This window comes from Magnolia sinica, chromosome 2, assembly GCF_029962835.1.
Source record: "Magnolia sinica isolate HGM2019 chromosome 2, MsV1, whole genome shotgun sequence".
Classification (NCBI taxonomy): domain Eukaryota; kingdom Viridiplantae; phylum Streptophyta; class Magnoliopsida; order Magnoliales; family Magnoliaceae; genus Magnolia; species Magnolia sinica.
This window is the reverse complement of record NC_080574.1, coordinates 3,337,048-3,360,268: the sequence shown is the minus strand read 5'-3', so window position 1 is coordinate 3,360,268 and position 23,221 is coordinate 3,337,048. Positions and strand designations below refer to the sequence as shown.

The window sequence follows — 23,221 nt, the reverse complement described above, 5'->3', positions numbered from 1 at the left end:
GAGGTGTACACTAACCGAGCTAGCTTGGTTAGCTTGCTCGGCTCGACTCGAAAAAGCTCGATTCAACTCAGTTCGAAGCTGAGTTCAAGTTGAGTCGAGTTGATTTTTTGAGCTCAAAAATGAGTTCGAGCTCACCCTAGCTTGAGACTCGACTCGGATCGAACCCAACTCGAATCAAACTCGGATTGAATAAGTTCGGTGACTCGGTTACCTTGATATTGATATTGATATTGCTCACCAAGTATTTGATAAAATGACTCAAAGAAGTGTGGCTGTTGGCAAGGATGATATATGAAACCAACACCCTTTTTTCTTGATTTTTATGTTGCTTAGAAGGTGTTTGATAAAATACCTGTAAAATAATTATTGCTGTCTCAAATACCATGAGATTTTGAAGGTGTAGTCCAGGTGTTTGTAAAAATGCTGTAAATGGTGAACTTGGCTTGATCTTGGCTCGAACTCGGCTTGAATTGCCTGAGCTGCTGACCAAACCAAGCTGAGCTAGCAAGTCAGGCTCGAGGACCGAGTCGAGTCGAGTTCGAGCTGAGGTCAGCTAGTGGTTAAGCCGAGTCAGCTCAACTCGGTTCGACTCAATGTACACCCCTAGCTAGTGCACCGCACATCAGCTACCTCACTCGTGTATGAATAGACAGTACAATTGCGGAACAGTTTAGCAATCCTGAAGCACATAACGGTATAATACAAAATAATAAATAAATAAATAATCAAAGTTTTATGGGCCCTATCGATATTTATTATATCTAAACCGTTCATCCATTTCGAGAGATGCTTTTAAAGCATTTTCTCATAAATGAGTTATATCCAAAGCTAAAGTGGACCACATCACAAATAGCAATGGGACAATGATTCTCACCGTTAAAATATTATTAGGGCCCGCCATACTGTTTTTTTGCTATCCAAAATATTCATAAGGTCAAACAAACATGGATGAATAGAAAAAACAAATATCAAACCTATTCAAAACTTCTGTAACCCATGAGAAAGTTTCGATGATAAACATACAATTTCTCACTGTTTTATGCAGTGTGGTTCACTTAATCTTTAGATTTGTCTGATTTTTGTTCTCAACTCTTAAAATGATCTCGCAAAACAGACGAACGGTTTGTATATGACATGTTCCTTATGGTGGGGCCATAGAACTTGGTGACATCAACACACCAGCCAAGTCGCTAGTGTGCGTTACACCAGCCAATCTGTTTTCAATTACGGCAGGGTCACGCCAAGCAATCCGAGACGCCGATTTCCTAAGGGCCTGTTTGGATTCGCGTTTTGGGTGTATTGTATTGTATTCCGATATTATTCATGTATACGTTGGGCGATATTCAAAATACATCCATTAGAAACGTGCCACTAACCAATGTTTGGATAGGACGTATTGTCCTACTATGCATACAATTTCTAGTACAAATCAATGTTTGGAAATGACATATAAGGGTCACACATTATATATACATATAGATATTGGTAGTCTGTGTACTATGAAGCATATTTGTTCGTGCTCAGACATTCCATCTCAGATGGGGCCCAGTGTTGTTGTTGTGATTAATCTCTGCGGTCCATCACGTTCTAATACATGAATGATGACTGTTCTACCAGTGTCCCCAACTTCGATTCACCTTCTTAATGATATGGATGTCATAAAAAAATGTCACAACGTCGATACACATCAACAACATCTCAACTCCAAAATATATCCAAAGGTCATGTGGCCCACACCACATGAAACACTGGGACTTGAACGCCTACTGTTGAAAATTCTTGGGCCACAGAACTTTTGGATTAAACTGATATTTGTGTTTTCTCTTCATCCATGTCTGCCTGACGTTACGAACAGGTTGGATGACAAATAAACATCACTGTGGGCCCTAAAAAGGTTTCAACGGTGGAAGTAATTATCACACTGTTTTCTGTGGTGTGGTACACTTCGGAATTGGATATGCTTCATTTTTGGATTCATGCACTAAAATCAGCTGAAAAAATGGATGGAAGGCGTGAATAATAATAATTACATCACAGTGGGCCCCACAGAGTTTACTCACCACGATATACGGTGGTGAGTTGCAAAACCCATTTTCATTTACACACGCCACCCATTTTGCATTGTTGGAACTGAAATAGTAAACTTTCGTACGATTTCAGTTCTAAAAAGGACAGAAATCGGAGTATGAAATGAAAAGATGTGGGCGTAAATACCGGCCGCCTATATTTGTTGAGCAATGAACACTGCGATTAATGTTGTTGCACAGAGGTTACAACAAAATCATGTAGCCGTTGGATATGAAGTCATATTGAAATGATCAAAACCATTTATTTGGTGGACCTCACTATGGATGAAGATAGAACTAAGATCTAAAGATTGGAATATTCTCAGTGGGCCACAAATTAATGGTTGAAAGTACGGTGTATATTCAAATGAAAAGACCTGAAACGATGGAAATTCTAGAATATCACCATTCACGGTAAGAAAAACCATATGAACGGTTTGGATCAGATGGAAATGACCCAAATCAAACGGCTACAATTAAAGATTGAAATACCGTCAGATGTACTGCAGCGGAAATAGATTTTAACTCTATGGAAAGATCTGGGCCGTTTGTCAAGCGGGCACAAACAAATGAGATTGGCTAAAAATCAGGCTGTACCATACATCAGACGGGCCATACTGTGCTTTTTGAAATTCATCAGCATGCGTTTACAACGCAAGGAAGACATCGTAGAGACGGCAGCGGACACCTCAAACAGTACAATACCGGCGGTAAGAAGTTTTGGCTGGACTCTGTAATCGCGCACGTGGTATACCAGAGGGTCGGCTACATCTAACCAAACAGTGTTAATGTCATATCAGTCCCATTGTATAATACAATGGGATATACCCTTGACTGCGAATCCAAACAGCCCGAAGCCTTTTGCATGAACTTCTGTCGTGGAAACCTAAGTGGAGACAAACCGTGATGTTTGTGAGAAATCTACCCGTCTATCCGTTTTGTGAGCTAATGTTAGGACATGTGGCAAAAAATGAGCCGGATCCATTACTTAATTGGTTGAATACATGAGGAATGAAATATTCATGGGCCACGGAAGTTTTGAATCATGATAATACTTGTATTTTCAGTTCATCCGGGCAGGAATGATGTTATAAACGGTATGAATGGCGTGTAAGCATTACTGTCGACCCAGGGAGGTTTAACCCTAAGAATTTCCCTGCTCACCTTTTCCTTTATTGCGGCCCACTTGAGTCTTGGATCCTTCTCACCTTTGGGCTCAAGTATTAAAATGAGCTCATAAAATAGATGAACGGAATAGATGTCTCAAAAACATCAATGTGGGTCCCCTTAGGTTTTCAGCACAGGAACTTCCTGCGTAGGAAATCCGCGTCCCATATCTCACCGTACGACGCGTATTGCCTGCAACAGCCGACATCCGGATGCACCCACCTGTTGGGAGCTAGGTGGGGCTCACCGTGATGGTTATGATAAATCATCTCTGTACATCCATTTTTTCAGCTCATTTTAAGACATGACCCAAAAATTAGTAGATTAAACCCTAAAGAGGGCCGCACACAAGGAAAAAGTGGGGAGGAAAATAATTACCGTTGAAACCTTCTTATAGTCCACCTTGATGTTTATGTGCCATCCAAACCGTTCATAAGGTCATTCACACCTGGATGGATGAACTGAAAGCATAAAAACATTAGCCTAATACAAAACCTCCATGTTCCAGGAATGTTTCAACGGTTAGCATTCAGTCTCCATTGTTTCCTGTCGTGTGGCCTAGTTAAGTTGTGGATCGCCTCATTTTTATTTGATTGTTCTAATATGAGTTGGCAAAATAGATAAACGGGGTGGATTCGTCACAAAAGGCACGTTCAGTCCCACTTAGCTTCCGCCTTACGCTCATGCAGGGTGGGAGGCAATCCGCGTTGATTCTAAAAACAAGTACAATCCGTGGCTTGAGCCACCACAGCTAAATTTTAGAACCATGCCTAAAACTTCTAAATCCCAGTCCACATGAGTCTTGGGAGTTACTGATTTTGAGGGCGTCCAGCCATCCGTGCCAAGAATCAGTTGAATGGACAGGATGGCATATATACGCAACTGTGGATCCTATACATGATTTGGACTATTTTATTTTATTGGTGAGACTTCCTTGTCAAATGTTTCCGATTGTGTGGCCCACATATGTGAATGAGCTTAATTTTTGGGGCCCACTCTAAAAGGGTGGAGCACAAAATGGACGGAGTGGATATGATCTGCATCAAGTAGTTCCATCCACGTCAGTCAAAGTCACGCCCCCTCTGCCTACCAAAGTCGCGCTAATTTTGTCTCTCGACAACTCATCGACCAGGAAAGATGCATGCATGTGCTGAGGTATGTAAATCACAAGGCCTAGATGCCGGGCATTAGTGCCTATGTAACAAAAGCCAAAAATTACTTTCGTCGACCCATCAAACATGTTAACGTGTCAGTTTTGGATGACAACTAAGCGATGCAAAGGGTGGGCCACTGTGAAAATCTCTGTCATAGGAAAATATGAGCCGAATCTGATAGAGGTCGATTTGGACGAGCAGATCCTTCGATTAATAGTAGTTCATCTGCACCGACCTCATTTCAAGTTTTTTTGTAGAGCTTTAATATCAACTTGGATTCCGAAAGAAGCCATTACACATCCGACCTGTTTACTCCAACCAGGATCAGCTTGGTCATGAGCTCGGACGGTCGTAAGGCTTAAATTTTAGAGCCAGCTCGGATGAAAATATGGCCAAAGATTATGCTAAGAAATCAATTCCAGTAATGCATGTCTAGAGCATCATCCGGTGCACGATCTGCAGGTAACGCCCGAAATCAACGCACGCATAGCTCTTGCTTAATGGTAGAGATTGTGCTAAGCGTTCACTTCAGTCAAAAAGTATAAATAGGGAACATATCGACAGGAATAGGTATGCAACATCTCACACCCTCAGCTTACTCTACATAACTTGAACCTAGATTTCTAACCTGACTTTGACATCGGAGGGTCCTCTGCCCTCGCCAGGGTCTCCTTTGTCCTTCTCTTGTACTGGCTACAGGGCTCGATTTGAGTGCCCGGAGCTCAACGAAGGGTGAGCCAGATTTTAGCATCAATAATCACCATTCGCATAAATCAGGGGATCAGATCACATACGGCCAGCAACATCTTTCCCACTATGAAGATTGCCTTGCACAGACCAAGCAGGTCCTCTCATCATGTGGACGATGCCATTGGAATCCATGGATAACTGAGTGATGACGGTCTGACTTAATATACAGGTATGGCCCACCTGATGAGAGGATTGGCCTAATTCTTTTGCTGGCTAATAGTCATGATATGGCCTCTCATTTTCATAGCATGGATGTTCTACACACTGTCTTGTTAGCACAAAAGGTATGGTTAGACAACCTGGTAGGCTTCAGTTCAGTAGCTAGTTCCTAACAGACGCAGGTCATCTCATATTCCCTGAGCATAGAAGTTAATTAGGAGGGGGCTACTATTATGTTTGTGAGAAATTCACCTCTCCATTGTATTTACAGCCCATGGTAGAACATGAGCCTAAAACTAGGCAAATTCAAAACTTAAAGTTTTCCCAACAAGAAAAAGTGACCAGAGTAATACCTACTGTGTTTCTATGCCATCCAAATCACTCATAAGGTCGGTCATATTATGACGAACTGAAACACAAAATATTAACCTGATCCAAAACTTTGATTATAAATGTTTCAATGGTGTATGTTCAATCATCACTGTTTTTAATCATGCGGCATATTTGAGTTTTGGATATGCCTCATTTTTCTAGTTCATGTTCTAACATGACCAAGCAAAATGAATGGATATGATAGATTTCTCACAAACATCATAGTAAGCTCCACCTAGCTTATGAGTGCAAGAACTGGGTGTTGCAGGCAATTGCTTTCCGTTTGTGATGTGCCTCTGCAGTTCTTCCATATGTGTTACCTGCTCTAAGTTAGGTTGGTTCAATCATCAATAGATTATTTAAATCAGCATGACAACAACCCACTTCATTGTGCATGCGGCCTACTGGGTAATTGTATTAGTCTGATTAGAGGGCATTTTAATAATTTTGTCCCTAGATCAAGGGCCTTTTAATATTTTCCTACTCCTTATGTTGAGAAGAAGCTTACTTGTCTAAATGAAACTCTAGGTGTGTCTGACGCGGTCGTTTTCCCTATTATTATCTCAACCTCTTTACAAATGCATAGTCGGTTAGACATCAGTAATTCTCATTGACATTGACGCGATCTTCGCTATTGAAATGTGCATGTGCAGCTCCAAATGCTAAAAGGATTATTAGAATTGAAAATGGATCTAGAGGGACTACTTTTTCGTGTTCAATAAATAAAGGTTTTTGCACAACAAACCCAAGGGATGACGTGATGACGTTGATTGCACAACAAACCTAGGGGATGACTTGATGAGGTTGATCACCGTCTTCCACAAGGGGATAACTACTCCAAATTCATAGAGCTTCCCCGACGCTTCACAAAGATTCTTCAAATCCGTGAGGAAAAATCGAAAAAATAGAAATAAATTCTAATAAAATTTATTCATAATTAAAAAAAGAATTTACAATTCTTTACATAGTGATACCAAACATAGGAACTAGTTTTAGAATAAAACTCCAAGTCAAAGTCCCTACAAAACGTGACTTACTATAAATAATAAACTTATTATTTATGGTAAATCATAATTTCTACTAGACTTTATGATTTTCGGCCAAAAATTGTAAGTGTCCAATTTCGCCTAACGATGTTATTCTTCTAATTTTTCTAAGCCCTTTTCATTTTGGGCATGATTGAACAATGAAGAGTAATGATCAAACTAAAACTTACTATAAATAGTAAAAATGAAATTAAAATGAACTTTCGACCATTGATACAATGGAATCTTTCAAATTTGGAGTGGGCAACCCAACTTAGCTAGGTTCAGTGGCTAAAGTAGCTTCTCCTACCCCTAAAATCATATATGGTACGTTGAATAACTTATTCTGATTTGTGAGATCTATTTGCTTTAAGTTTCTGACAATCATGATCACTTTTGCCTCCGATCAAGCCTCCTCTGGTCCATCTTAGACATGAAAGTGTCTGCAACCCGCTCTACATCGAATCCCCACTATACATTGACGATGAACTGTGACTTGTGCATTTGGATGCACCCCAAACCATTGGCAGGGCATATTACAAGGGATTATAGTTTACTTCTCTCCCCCAGCTCAACGTCTAGAACGCATACGCTCCAAGGTTCTCACCTGAACCATCCTTAGCGAGAATTGATCGCTGCTGCATGCTAACGTGGATGTAATCTGTCTAGAAAAACGAAGCAATCACTTATTAGATGGGCCACAACTGTAGTGTCGGACCATTGGCCATCCATCCATTTTGACGTGGTGGCCCATCTGATGAGTGGACAGGGCCTGATTTTTGTACCAGCTGCCGCACCATGATGATCACTTGATATAAAAATCAGGCTAATCCACTAATAAGAGATGAAGCGTCAAAACTTGTGTACTTGTGTGGCCCACTTTTGCACAAATAGGATATTCTACAAATGTGAACACTTGGCCGGATTGGAAACTCCAGTATGTGATCGTTTCCCATGGCACACATGTCTAGCTATTCAGACCATCCGATTTGGGGAGAATGTATCTCAAATCATACTGATGAAAATATCCTAAACTTTCAATTGGTGGCTGTCAAATGAATCGTCACAGGGAAACAATGAGTGGTCCAGATTTGAAGATATAAATGAAATGGTTTACAAAATATTTTTTCCGTGATTCTTAGATTGCAGAGATATGGCGGTCTCTATGTCTTCTTGTTTCTTAGATCCGCACTCGCGATCCTTATCTTGATGTCATGCCCGTCATTTTCAAGATATTGCTAAAGGGATAAACAACAGAAAGCTTTGACACTCTGGCAGAATGTGGTGGACGATACGCTGGCATGGACGCGGTTTGGTTACTACCCTTGGGGTGAGCTTGGGGACAGGCTGGGCCTATTCGACGCGGATTGCGTTCTGGGCGGGCAGGACTCTGTGGGGCCCACCGTGATGTAACCGTTTTGTCCACACCGTTTCATCGAATTTTCTCAGATCATTTTAAGGTATGTATGTAAAATCGAAGTAAGTCCACAGCTCAAGTCGACCACACCGGAGGAAGCTGCAGTGATAATGACACCCACCGTTGAAACCTTTCTAAGGGCCACCGTGATGTTTTTTTTTTTTAATCATCCAACCTATTAATAAGGTCATGTAGACGTGGATGAAGCCAAAAAACAAATATTAGCTTGATCCGGAACTTCTCCAGCTCCTAAGAAGTTTTTAATGGTGGACATTAAATCCCCACTTTGTGGTCCAGTTAAGCCCTGTACCTTGCTCAGTGTTTGACTCGTAGTTTAAAATGATATGAGAAAAGCGATTACCTCCCGGGCAGGGTAAGACGCAATCCGCGTCCAGGCCCATAAAGTGCCATGTGATTTATGCCCGCGTCCTTCGTTTTTTTTCCAAACGCAATTTTAGGTCAAAAAGTTGAGACAGATCTATGGCTAAAGTGACCCGCATGGTAGACACTAAACGCCTACCATTTAAAATTTCTTGGGGCCACGACTTTTGGAGCAAGCTTATATGCATGTTTTCCCTTCATCCGGGTCATATGACGGTATGAATAGGTTGGATGGAAAATAAACATCACAGTGGGCTCTAGGAAGGTTTCAACTGTTGGCACCATTGGCAATGCTGCTTCCTATGGTGTGGTCCACTTGAACCCTGGGTCTGCTTCATTTCTTAGATCATAACCTCAAATGATATGGAAAAATGGAAGGACAGTGTGGATAAAAGATGTTGAATCAATTGGTTGGTACCTGCTGCTGAGATGGATAGATTTGATATTGGATGTAGATCCAGAGTCCTCTCAACTACTAACTAATTGATTTAATGTGCACCATGCTCCAGTGATTTAAGCAAGTGGAGAGTCTAGCCCTCATGAATAAATTCTTTTTACCTTATACTAGTGATTACAAAAGGAATTGATTTTTAAAAGTTTTGTTTCACCGGTATTTTAATATGTTATTTTTCAATAAGAGATTCAGAATGGAAGATTTGTATATAACAGAATAAAGGTTAATATAAACATGATCTATTTTTATTAATGTATTGGCCCTATCACAATCGCCGTGCTTTATATTTTCATTGAAGCAAGAAGTAAGATAAATGCATGATATGTTTATCGGAATAGACGACCAAGTCAGATGGTCATTAAGATACAACCAAAATATAAACAATTAAATTAAAACTTAGAGTAAAGATCTAGCAACTTAAGGTTACAAATATTTAATATACTCTTAAGATAAACGTACTACAATTATAGCCGTAGATTTTTAAATATTCTTTTCTTATTTAATCTTTTGCAGATATCTTTGTAACCCATTAAAAATTTTGTCTGATGCCCCAAAGTTCTTTTGATGAAGACAATTAGACTAAAGTCGGAAGAACTCAAAGCGCCTATCTCAATAGAATGTGAATCATGACAAGCGTTATGTAGTACAGGACTTTAACACTACTCTGCATTCCTCACCTCGCACAAGAGGCCATTTGTAGAATCACAACCCTTTATTTATTGTGCTCAAATCCAACTGTTGTGATCTAAGTAGCATTTTATAATTAATTTCATGATAAGGACATTTAATAATTAATTACACGATAACGACACGTATATGACAGCAATTAAAATAAAATAAATATCATGACTCTTGACTCATAAACTCAAAACGAAGGAACAAAAGCTACAGAATGATTCATTGCTGCACATTGGTATTATTATAATCATGGAGCATACCTTTAAAATATAAATGAATTCCTTTTCACGGCTATGATTATGTTGGCATGATCATTGATCTGCACTGTTCATTCAACTGGATGCATCTTAGATGGGCCATATGTTGGATCTCAATAATCTCAGGGTCAACTTAATTGGAAAGATAGGGTCATTCACTCTTAGATGTGAAACTCCTTTTGTGGACCACTCATAAGGTGGCCAGTCCATCAGACGGTGTATATCTAGAGCACTTCTAGAAAATGTCCATGCGCTTGATTGGGCTGATAAGTGGCCAAGCCAAATTAAGAAGTGTGTTACCATAGAGCGGGGATCCACCAAGGTGGGTGAGACCCCTGACTGTGGGGCCCACCATAATGTATGTGACTACATCCATGCCGTCCATCCGTATTGAAAGTTTATTTTAGCACATGATCCAAAAAACAAAGCAGATCCAAATCTCAGATGGACCATAGTATAAGGAAACAGTGGCAATTGACTACTAAAAACTTCTTATGGGCCACAAAAGCTTTGGATCAAAATGATATTTGTATGGTCTCTTCATCCAAGTCTTTGTGATGATTCTTCGGATGTTCGGTGAACATAAGATAATGCAACAGATGCACGATTTGGATTCAACATATACATCACGTATGGGTCCTACATAACTTGAACGAACGTATGTGATCCCTTCTTAAGAAAAGGACGGGGAATTGACTCTGGAAGTTGTGTGTACCCGCAGAGATGCCCATGATAAATCCACTCCGTCCATCAATTTTTCAAGATCGCGGTACGATAGAAGTCTAAAAACCAGATAGATCCAAACCTCATGTGGGCCATACCACAAGAAACAGCGGATATTGAACGCCTACCATTAGAAAATTTTTGGGGGTCACAAAAGCTTTGTATAAGGTAATATTTATGCCTACAGTTTATCTGAGTGGTACTAAGTCTATGAACGGTTTGGATGACATATAAATATCATAGTCAGCTCCAAGAAGATTTCAACGGTGGACGTTTATGTTCCTATTGTCTCGTCTGGTGTGGCCCACCTGAGTTTTGATTTTCCTAATTTTTAAAATTAGGTCCTATCGTGATCTTGCAAAACTAATGGAGAGAGTGGATTTGTCAAGGGAATCTGTATGGCCCCACACAGCTACCGACAATAGGGGACACGGAAATATTCCTGAGCCCGGGGGCACGGGTGATCGGCTTCCGTCCATGTTATTAAATGGTCATGCTCCGTCGCTTAGCTAATTATCTGACGGTCAGATTGGTGGGCATTTATTGGACGGTTATAAATGAAAATATGCAAAAACATGCATAGACGAATCAGAGGTTGGGATTGTTCCAATTCTTGTTTTGGAATTCTGCCACAGTGACAGCCAGCTTCACAATTTAGTTTAATTTAGGTTAATGTACACGACGCATACCGTTTACTGCGTATCAAGCGTGTTCGGGCAGGGCTCTGTGGGGCCCACCGTGATGTAAGTATTTTGTCCACGCCAACGCCGTTCATCGCTTTTCTTGTATTATTTGAAGGTATTATAATAAAAGAGAGAAAATTACCACTGTAGAGCTCGCCTTTTACCTAGCATCTTTTATGAAGAATTCAAAACTTACCTCCCCAACTTAGACTTTGCATGTACGGATAGAGCATTTGAGGACGCAAATACCCCTGCTTTTGAAAGTGAGTTTTAGTTTATGTAGGTCTATGGCTACGAATTATAACCGTAGCCGGTAGGATTAGTAAGCAGCAGGAGAAATTTCGTACTGAAATGCTCTGTCCGTAATTCAAGGTCTAAATTGGAAAGGTAAGTTTTGGATCCTATATAAAAGACGCTAGATAAAAGGTGGGGTAAACGGTGGTAATTTTCTCTAAAAATGAAGCAGTTCCACGGCTCCAGTGGACTACACCGAAGAAAGCTGCAGTGGTAATGACACCCATAGTGAAACATTTCTAAGAGCCATCCTGATGTTTTTTACCATCCAACCTATTTATAAGGTCATTTGGACGCGGGTGAAGTTAAAAAACAAATATAGCTTCATCCGAGACTTCTCCAGCTCCCATGAAGTTTGTAATGGTGAACGTTAAGTCCCTACTTTGTGGTCCATTTAAGAGTTGCACCTGCCTCAATTTTTAATTTGTTCTTAAAATGATATGAGAAAAGCGATGAACAGAGTGGATAAAATACTTACATCACGGTGGGCCCCACAGAGCCCTGCCCAGACCGACACAAACCGCGTCAGTATCATTCAACTGGAAACCGGTGGCTGATGGTCGGTGCTCTGTGGGCCCCAAAATGATGTATGTGTTTCATCCATGCCGTTTATCCATTTTTAGATATCATTTTAGAGCTTGAACCCAAAAATGAGAGGGATATAAATCTCAGCTGAACCACACCGCAGGAAAACAATAGTGATAAGGTATCCACCATTAAAATACTCCTAAGGCCCACTGTACTGTTTATTTGACGTCCAATCTGTTGATTAGGTCATACACACCCAGATGAATGGAAAAAAGAAATATGAGCTTGATCGAAAACTTTTATAGCCCCCAAAAAGTTTTTAATGGTCGATGTTCATTCAACACGGTTTCCTGTAATGTGGTCCACTTGATATTGAGATATACATCATTTTTGGTATCATAACATAAAATGATCTATTAAAATAGATGTACGAAATAGATGACACTGACCACCGACCACCACCCATTGACTAGTTGCAGGGGAGTAGCCAATCGGATTCGCATTCAACTCCCCCTGACAAATTACCGGCGCGTTAGTATTTCACAAATTGCAGGCGCCGTTCTGGATAGATGATATCCCTCAAATCGCTCTGATCAAGTAATCTTCACCATCCAATTACTCACTATCAAATAAAGAGTAAAATCCTAACCTCAAATGACTGTTTGCTGAATTTGGACCGTCAACTATGTTTCATTTCATCCATCCGTTAAATATTTTTTGTACGGCTCATGTAAATTAGGGCCCACGTTTTGGACGGTTCTATATATGTTACTTACATGCCGCAGTGCGCATCAATCATGTGACTATGCCGGAGTACCAAGGGTTTTCTATACAAACTAAAGGCCGCTGGCAGGTGTGTGGTACACCAGCCAATCCGCTTCCCCCGCTGGCATGGCATCTCTGAATTTTCGATTCGGACAGGTGGGGCCAGATGGACCATCCCGTAAATACTTTCGATAGGACAACTGGATCTGTTGACAACAAGCAGACAGTTAAAAGGTGTAGGACAACAACGGTCGGTGGCCGGAATCTTTAATTTTTATTTTATTTTATTTTATTTTTAATTATCCGATCCATGACTCATCCATCCATGGTTGGATGCAACAGAACAATGCTCTGGATTACCGAGCAGAAGCTCCAAGAATTACAAACTTTGGATTGCGTACCCGGTTAAAAGATGTGTTGAGCTAGCAGGGACATGACCCTCTTTGGGCGGCTCGATTCATCTATATGGGCTTGGGCATGATCTTGTACGCCCAATAACTAATTTGGTTGGGCCTAAAAAAGAATGAAGCCCAATAAGAAGATTGGCATAGGGCTCTCAATGGGACAGTCTGGCCCGCTTCGGCCGGGCTTGGGCTGGAATAAGGATAAGGTCCAGCCTAAAATTTAAGCCCGTTTAATAACTGGGCTGAGCTCCAGCTTTGTTTAAGAAATTCCATCATTTCAGACCGGCAGCCAAAGATTTCAAGGATCATTGTTGTCATGTGTAGTGCATAAAGGGTTACACCCACTGGACGACCTAGATGTTGCACAAAAGTGGTGAACGGGCTTGGGCCTAGGTTGCAATTTGTGGGCTGGGTCAACCTGGCCCTTTGACAGCCCTATATTAGACAAGACCACTTATTTAACATCATGGGGCTAGGTACTATATCAGCAGGGACGGTCAGGCCTGGCGTAGCTGCTTAGCTAACGCACTGTTCCGGGACAGTGGATGGTATTTAGATCATGGGCTGGAAATGGACCACTTACACTATTACTAAAATTTCTGCAAGGGGGGTGTGGATTTTCAACTAAAAAAATTCTCAAGAATTCAAAACCTTGACTTTCTGAAGCTCCAATTCTTCTTGAGTTATACAATAAACCAAAAGGCCATATCTTTTTCTTTTCTTTTCGTAAAACAGTGGATTCCAGCATTGTGGGGCCATGTGATCTCTGTATGACATCCAATGCTTTCCTTTAAAAAAAAAAAAAAAAGAATAGACACCCAACACTTTCAACAGGTAAAAATAACAATAAGGCCGATTCATTAATCACATGGATAGTGGCATAGAAACTACTGTCCACCTCCCAAATTGTCTCATTTGATGGTTGGATTGACATGACTTTTGGCTCATTTTATAATCACAAGATGTGCACTGGTTTGATGCGTTGGATGTCATATACACCACATGGCCTTGCAATACTCAACTTCACCACTTTTTTGGGGCTGTTTGGTTTTTCAATTTCCTACCAAATGCAAAGTAAATGAGTCATCAGTATCATTTATAAGTGTTTGTTTAAACAGGAACGATGGCTCATATTTACTTGTAAAATATATTGATAAAGTAAATTATAATCATTATATTTTTACATTATAAAATTACTTCATATGAAATAAATATTAAAACAAAATCATTATTGTAGTCAAATGTAAGATGTTATCATACAATTAATAGAGCAAATAATCATTACTCCATCTATAACCATTTACCATTGTAAGTGGAAAACCAAACAGGAAGACCAGCCTGGTTTGGTGATGGCCCAACCCTTTACGGGCGGGGTTGGGCCCTAGGAAAAGATTTTAAATGATCAGAGGCTTGAAATATGCTATCCAAGCATTCTTTTGGATATCCTTTATTTGCAAGCAGTCCAATCAAATATAAACAATTTGGAGCATTGATTGAAACCTTGGTCCAACGAAGCATTAAAGTGGCAAGATCGTGTAGAAGGCACAGGAAATTCCAATGCCGTTGGATCTCATTAGTTCATGTTATTTCCAACGACCCAAGCTAACAAGATACACTGAATTTCTCTCCCAAATAGATTACGTGCTACACAACACGACTTTTAAAGGAGTGATTGTCCTATATTTTAGCTTATTTATTTAGAAAAAATGAAGTTCTTTATGATAAATAATTACATATATAATTAATAAAATCAAAAGTATAAACAATAAGATGTGTATTGAAATATAATAGACTAATATAATAACGAAAATATTAGCACGTATCACTAAGCCCACTTGGGTTAGGCTTGGGTCAAGAATTCCCAACCCGAGGTTAGGTTAGGTTGGGTTAGGGTTAAGGTATACGAACATTGGGTTGGGCTAGGGTTGAGCACCAACCGGACCCAATCCCGCCCGACTTTCAGCCCTACTTATTAGGGCGTGTTTGGGAAGCAAATTGAATTGCATTTTGTGGGATACAAATTGCTTTCAGCCTTTGGAATTTATGAGAAAAATTGGATTAATCCAACTATTTGATTTTTCAGTCCTAAAAGATTTCTAGTAAATTTCGAAATCCACTACTTAGGTGGCCCCATGTTGATACACGTGTTTTATCTATGCCATCCATCCATATGCACACTTTACACCAATGTTAATATATATGTTTTGTCTATGCCATCCATCCATATGCACATTTTACACCCATGTTGATACATGTGTTTTATCTATGCCATCCATTTATATGCGCACGTCACACATGACGCTTGAGTTGCATATGAATACAAGGGACAGGCAGTTGTGAAATCCAGTCCATTGATTACAAGTCCAGCATCCACCAAACGTTGGTTTTGTGTAATACTGTTTTTTTCAAAAAATAAAAATAAAAATTGATCCCAAACATGGGATCGGATGATCAAAATACCATGGTATTTTCAGACATATAATCATTGTGTATTTATGGTGTTAATTCTATGTAATGCAATGCATCTTCCTAAACAGGCCCTTCCGGATATGTATTTGAAAGGTTTTTGACAGTTGACACATTCAACTATAGAAAAAGCTCTCCTATGCCCGACAAGGTCCCTTTCATGATTTTTTGGAAATTTTACTTGAGTCTAGAAATTCCCAAATATTTAAAGTTGTGTAAGCCATATGCAGCCTTATACATATCCATCACTTATCTTCTTATTATTTTCATTCTAATATGAATTCCAATATTCTGTTGATTTCAAGAAATCTATAACGAGGAAGCCGAAGTACTGGAGAAGAAAGAAGGCAATAGATTGAAGTGAAGAAATCAAAGAAAGAGTAAAAGGAAAAGAGAATCCCAAGTAAAAGAAGATTGATACAAGTGAGATCATGTTGGGAGTCAAGGCTACACACACGAGGAATGCGAACAGATACTTGAGAGGATTTAAAGGTTGGGATTTCAAGTTCAAAGGATGAACCAACGTCTTGGATCGATTCCTTTTCGACGAGTCCTATAAGGTTGTTCTGAAGGTAAAAACAACCAATCTGCTAAATGTTTTCCCTGGTCATGATGATTGTGGTGTTATGCCATCTTTCTCAAGATTTAGGCATTTTTGGGTCGAGACCCAGTGCACATATCTCTCCCACCGTCTAAACGTGATGGATGGGAATCCAAATGCATTTCAAAACGTGATCACATATCTCTCCCACCGGCTAATCCCAACTCTCCAATTTGCGGTAATTAAATGAACAGTTACAATCAATATGCCAACAAACCAAACATACCATCTAAATGAGATGCTTAGAATCATTTGCTATGCTTCAACCAAGATGAAACCCACGATTTGAACGGTCTGGATTTTAAAGATGGAAGAGGGAGAGAAATACTTGACTGAATTGTCATGAATTTCATATTGAGCTTTACAAATAAATAGATGTTCAATGAGCTATGTATGGAAAAATATATTTTAAAAATAATCTAATTACATATTTTGTACGAGTCTTGATTTTGTACATGTATGGTAAGAAATCTGTCAATGCTCCCCCTCAAGTTGGCGCATGGAGGTCCGTAATGCCCAACTTACACGAAAAATGATGAAAAAGTTCATGTCCCAAAGCTTTGGTGAAGATATCGGCAACTTGCTCACTGGAAGAAGTGTGGACAGCTTTGAGGAGGCCCGAGCGAATTTTGTCGTGAATAATATGGCAATCCATATCAATGTTTTTGGTACACTCATGAAACACATGATTGTGGGCAATATATAGTGCAGATTGATTGTCACAATGTAGAGTGAATGGCTCGGGATGAGAGACACCAAGATCAGTGAGAAGTTGTTTTAACTAAGTAAGTTCACAGGTTGTGACGGCCATGGCTCGATATTCAGCTTCAGCGGAAGAGGGAGCAACTATATTCTGCTTCTTGGTGCGCCATGAGATCGGACTAGTGCCTAACTGAATAAAGTAGCCGGTGGTAGAGCAACGGGTGGTGGGATAGCTAGCCCAATCAGAATTTGTATAAGCTGTGACATGTGTACTGTTGGATAAAGGAAAGAAGATGCCTTGGCCGAGGCAGCCTTTGATGTAACGGAGAACTCTGGTAGCTGCAGTCATGTGGGGGACCCGAGGAGTATGTATGAATTGACTGAGTGTGTTGACTGCATAAACAATGTCTGGTCTGGTGATGGTCAGATAGATGAGACGGTCAACAAGGCGACGGTAAAGACCAGGATCAGGGAGAAGGTCACCATCTTGAGTATTAAGCTTCAAATGTTGCTCCATGGGAAAACGAGCAGTCCGTGCACTAAGTTGTCCACTGTCAAAGAGAATATCGAGAGCATATTTGTGCTGATTAAGAAAGATGCCTTTGGAAGAGCGTGCAACTTCGAGTCTAAGAAAGTACTTCAAGGAACCAAGGTCCCTTGTCTTAAAGTGAGTGGAGAGAATTTTCTTAAAAAGCTCGATTTGAGAGATATCGTTATCAGCAACCAGGATGTCATCAACGTAAACAAGGACAAGAGTATGCCGGTGGAAGTAATGAGAGTGAATAAAGAATGATCCGCCTGAGACTGATAAAAACCTGCATCAAGAAGTACAGAGGTGAGTTTAAAAAACCAGTTTCGGGAGGCTTGTTTGAGGCCATAGAGGGATTTTCTGAGGCAACAGACACGGGTCTCCCCTTGAGGATAATATCCAGTTGGTGGTGTCACGTAAACTTCTTCATCAAGATCACCGTGTAAGAAGGCATTGTTGACGTCAAGCTAATGAATAATCCAATTTTTGGTAGCTGCAACTGCCACTAAGCAGCGGACCGTGGACATTTTGGCGACCAGAGTAAAAGTCTCATGGTAGTCAAGTCCTTCAACTTGAGTGTATCCTTTTGCAACGAGCGAGCTTTGTACCTCTCGATGGATCCGTCGGCTTTGAGTTTTGTTTTGAAAACTCATTTGCACCCAATGGGTTTCTTGCCAAGAGGAAGAGGCTCAAGAGTCCAGGTGGAATTATCCTCTAAAGCACGAAGCTCAGCAGACATTGCCTTGCGCCAGTGAGAGTGAATGATATGATCAGAATAGCATGAGGGGTCAGTACAGGAGGTAAGAGCAGTCAAGTAAGTAATATGTGAGGGGAAAAAATGAAAAAATGAAAGAAAAGCAGACAAAGGGTGAGCAATACCTGAAGCCAGTGAAGCAGGTGTAGATGTCGTGGGCTCCACATGTAAGATGGGACAGATATAGTCGTGAAGGTGGGTAGGTCAAGTAACAGTGCGGCGAGGGCGATGAGCTGGTGGAGATGTGTTTGATAAGGTCGAGGAATTAGGAGAGTCAGGAGAGTGAAGAGGGTTAGGAGATGTCAAAAAATTAGGAGAATGAGACATAATAGGTTCAAGGACGGGAAGAGGAATGATAGGAGCGGGAAGGGAAGGAGTTTCAGGAAGATCTTGGAAAGGAAATGTTTGTTCGTGGAAGGTGACATCTCGAGAGTAGAAGACGAATTGAGTATTGAGGTTGTAGAGCTTGTAGGCTTTATGTGTGCTTGGGTAGTCAAGAAAGACAAACTTAGTGGCACGGGGAGAAAATTTATCGCTATGAGCGCTAAAAGTTTGTGCATAACAAAAACATCTGAATACCCGAAGATGATCATAGTTTGGAGGTTTATTGAACAGAATTTCAAAAGGTGATTTATTTTGAAGAGTGCGACTAGGGGTGCGGTTAATAAGGTAGGCTGCGGTGAGGACACAATCACCCTAAAAAAGGTAAAGGTAAGTGTACTTGAAAACGAAGACTGCGGGCAACTGATGTTTTATTTAAACCAACCTGATTTAAATTGATTTTAAACTCACAAGTATACGAATCAAGTGTAAACACGGTACGTATTACGAGATCGTTTCCATGAGGACTGGTTGTCACAATTCGAATTTTATGATTCTTCTTAACTAATCCAACAAATAGTTTAGCTAGTTATTAAGTAAACTAACAAAAATCAATGAAAAATAACTGAGAACAATAAGGAAAATTCACTCAAGGAGAACACTAGGACTTTTGAATCCACCCCTAATTATCCTAACCCTTGTTTTACCTATTGATTCACCCTAATTCAGATTGATATAAATTTAATAAATAAAGTACAATCTGTATCCTTGTTCAGACACACAGGATGTATAATTCCCTTGAAGCACAAGGATCACATCTTTCCATCCTTGTTTAGGCATGAATAGATGTAAATTCCTATTTCTTTCTATATAGGAAAACTTGTTCATGGTCAGGCATAGGCACAAGCACACCTAAAATAAGATTCCAAACAACATCCACTTCTAGACTTTGGGTAAGATCATAGATTGGAGATGTATGGAGTTTTCATCTAATCACAATAGAGAAATAAATAAATTAATCAATTCTGGATGAAATCAACAAACAACAAGAATCATTCAAATTAGGAGCTTCATCTCAGCCCTAGCTAAGAAATTAAAAATTCATGAGATGTAACAAAGATTTAAATGGAAAGAAGAAAAATATAATTGATAAGAAGCACATTCCTTTGATTTCTTACCAATCTCTCTCTTTCTCGTTCTGTGCTTCACGTCCAGCCCCCAGATTCCACTCTCTCTCTGCTCCACATTCCCTATCTCCTCCTTGCACGTCTCAACCCTCTCCCTTTTATAGATTCTGAAAGGGAGAGTTTCCGCACTCCATGCAGTCGATGCGGAAGAGAAAGTCGGTGGAAATCATTTTTTGCGCAACTCCTTCCACACGTGCAGCCAAGAAACAACGTCCCAACTTCCCTTTTTCCTTGTTTTCTTTCCAAAAGATCAACGTCCCTTGGAAGAATGTTGGCTAGCCTACACGATGGACGGTCTGGATTGCCGAATCGATCAGAGACGGTGAGGCCCAAAATCCCAGATTTTCCGCTTTTCACGGACGCAGGCTCTATTCGCAGACGCTACACTGAGTTCTCGGTGGAGCCCTCTTATGTTGTTGTTTTGAAAATCCACACCGTCCATTAGATTCATCTCGAAAAACCAGTTGGAATTGACTGGTTTTGGGTTGGATTCGGTGTGGCCCATGGAGTTTTCTGCTCTGTCGTCTGTCTTGCGTTTGGACGGTTAAAATCTGATATCTGCTTTTATTTGAAATACCGCCACCTAGGCCTAAGTGAGAGGGAATGTGTAAGTCTAATGGACGGTCCGGATCGAACTGTTGATTGACGATGGTGGCCCACAAGACCCAATTGATGGCTCTGTTTACAGCAACAGAGAACGGCTATTGCTGTTTTTGAGCTTTTCGGTCAAGAGACGGTTTGACCGTCTCTGTGTAGCCGTGCGCGGCTAGTGCACTCGTGCATCATACATACCTAACTCAGGTGGGGACCTCTGTGATGTTTACGAGCAATCCAATCCATCCATTCATTTTGTCTCCCCATTAAGGTGTTGAGTCCAAATTGAGGCATATCAAGAGACCAGGTGGGCCCCAAATCGATAATTAATGGGCTGATCTAACTGTTGGATCACTTTCACACGAATCTAATGACTGAAATTTGACATGTACGGTTAATTTAGGGTCCTCAGACTAGATATAAAGTTTTGAGCCAAACGGATGGTTGAAACCTTATGATCTTGCATTTTGGACTAATTTCGGGCCCTTGAGCTTCAATTTCTCTGGCGTGTAAATCCGTCGATCTTGGTCTCCTGAGGTCCATCCTATGCTTTGTGAATTCTGAGCATTAAATATTGGCTTTTAGCACCCTATTTCAGTCCAAGCTCGTAAATACACCTTGCATCAAAAACATGATTAAAGTAGGGCGTTAAACGGTATCATGTTTGTGAAGGCAGGTAATAACTGTGGTCTAATATGTAATATTCGACCCTTAACAGTAACATTTAGAAGGTGCCGGTGTTTACGCTCCGCAACGCCATTTTATTGAGGAGTTTCGACATAGGTACGTTTATGAATGATGCCGTGATTGTATATGTATGTTTGAAATTAATGGGAAAGAAATTCTTGTCTATTATCAGTTTTTATAATTTTGACTATGGTGTTAAACTGATTGTGGACAAGAGTGAAGAAGTGCGTTAAATGAGTGTAAGCCTCAGATTTAAAACGTATAAGATATACCCATGTGATGCGAGAAAAATCATCAACAATTGTAAGAAAATAATAAGCTCCACATAAAGATGTGGTGCGATAACCACCCCAAATATCACAAAAGATACAATGAAAACGAGAATCACTTTTATTGACATAATTGGAAAAAGGTAATCTTGTATGCTTAGAACGAGCACAAACATCACATTAAAAAAGAGTACAATGAGAATTAAAAATATTGGGAATAGTAAAATTAGAGGGATGTCCTAGACGTTGATGTCATATGGTCTTATTAGCAGTAGATTGAGCAGCAAAAATGATGGGAGGATCGGGGCGGCACACGTAAAGCCCATTGCATAGATCACCCGCTCCAATTGGCTTCATCGATTGAGGGTCCTGAAATAAATAAGTGTTAGAGGAAAAAGAGATAACACGAGAATTATGAAAGGCAATTTGAAAAACTGAGAGTAAATTAAAGGACAAAAGTGGAACATAGAAAATGTGTTTTAATTTAAGAGAAGGGGAGAGAATACAAGAACATAGCCCTTCGACTGGGATATCTTGTCCTGTTGGAAGCCGAATGTGGTGAGGGGAGGTAAGGGGCTTCAAATCGATAAAAGCATCGCGTTGGTGGCAAATGTGGTGGCTGGCACCACTGTCCACCATCCAATAGAGGTGTCGATTGAAGGAAAAATCAGATGGTGAGAAGAGGTTACCAGCGAAATTTGTAAGGGATGGAGTGAGAGAGACCAGATTCGCAGTCGACGGAGGTTGCCCTAAGATGGACAGCCGCGATTTATTGTCGGCCATAACAGAATGGGTTGATCTTTTTAGGCTCCAATACCATGTAAAGATGGAAGAGGGAGAGAAATATTTGACTGAATTGTCATAGATTTCGTATTGAGTTTTACAAATAAATAAATGTACAATGAGTTATGTATGGAAAAATATATTCTAAAAATAATCTAATTACAGATTTTGTGTAAGTCTTGATTTTGTGCATGTATGGTAAGAAATTTGTCAATATGGATTCCTTTCCATTTATGCCACTTACACGGTGGATGAGATACCACGAGTTAAAACATAATCCTCAACAATCACTGTAGTTATGCCGATAAAAATATTCGAGATTTTGCATCATATGGACCCAACGTACTACCCACCATTTTTCATTGGACCCGAAAAAAACCTTAAGCACTAAAGTAGACGACCATCGTATGAACGAACCCAAAAAAACGAAAATACCTCTGCTTTTTCCCGTTGCTTTACCCTAACAGGCAAGGGTATTTTCATCAAAAAATCAACATCCATACCCTAAAAACCGCCTTTGGTGATATAAGTTTTCTGGCGGTATTTTTTTTTTTTTTTTTTTTTTTTAAAAAGCATTGTACGGACTCATCTATGATGCTAATTTTTTCAAAATATTCTCAAGTTATTTGCTACAATGCACGAGTATGACAACTATACTTGCCTGTATGCTATTTTTCACTTGAGGTATGTGTAGATTAGTGCAAACCATCTGGACTGTGGCTGCTGTTGTGGATTACATGTGATCTAAAAATCGAGTCAAATCTATGACCATTAAATGGACGGTCAAAATGAGAAACTGTCATTAAACTAAAAAACAGATTTCCATTAATAGGATAGAAGTTTACTATGAAATGATTTGAACTATCGCCATCTAAAGTTAGGTCCACTATTTGGACGGTATGGATGGGAGTAAATCCACCCTACATATTCATTCATAGGTTGCACGACCATAGATGGTCGCTTTCTGCCTGAGTATGAAATATTTTTCCCAAGAATTTTTTTTTTTTTTTCTCGAGAGTTATTTGATGAGAAATTTACAACTGTACGACCC

At 40.0% G+C, this 23,221-nt stretch overlaps 1 protein-coding gene across 1 annotated transcript; it reads right to left on the bottom strand.

Moving 5' to 3' along the window:
• Window positions 1-17,125: 17,125 nt before the first annotated feature.
• Window positions 17,126-18,314, bottom strand: LOC131238000 (uncharacterized mitochondrial protein AtMg00810-like). The gene is made up of 2 exons (XM_058236129.1): window positions 18,235-18,314; window positions 17,126-17,861 (listed from the first exon to the last, which is right to left on the bottom strand). The coding sequence occupies exons 1-2, from the start codon at window positions 18,312-18,314 to the stop codon at window positions 17,126-17,128; spliced, it is 816 nt and encodes a 271-aa protein (XP_058092112.1).
• Window positions 18,315-23,221: the final 4,907 nt, after the last annotated feature.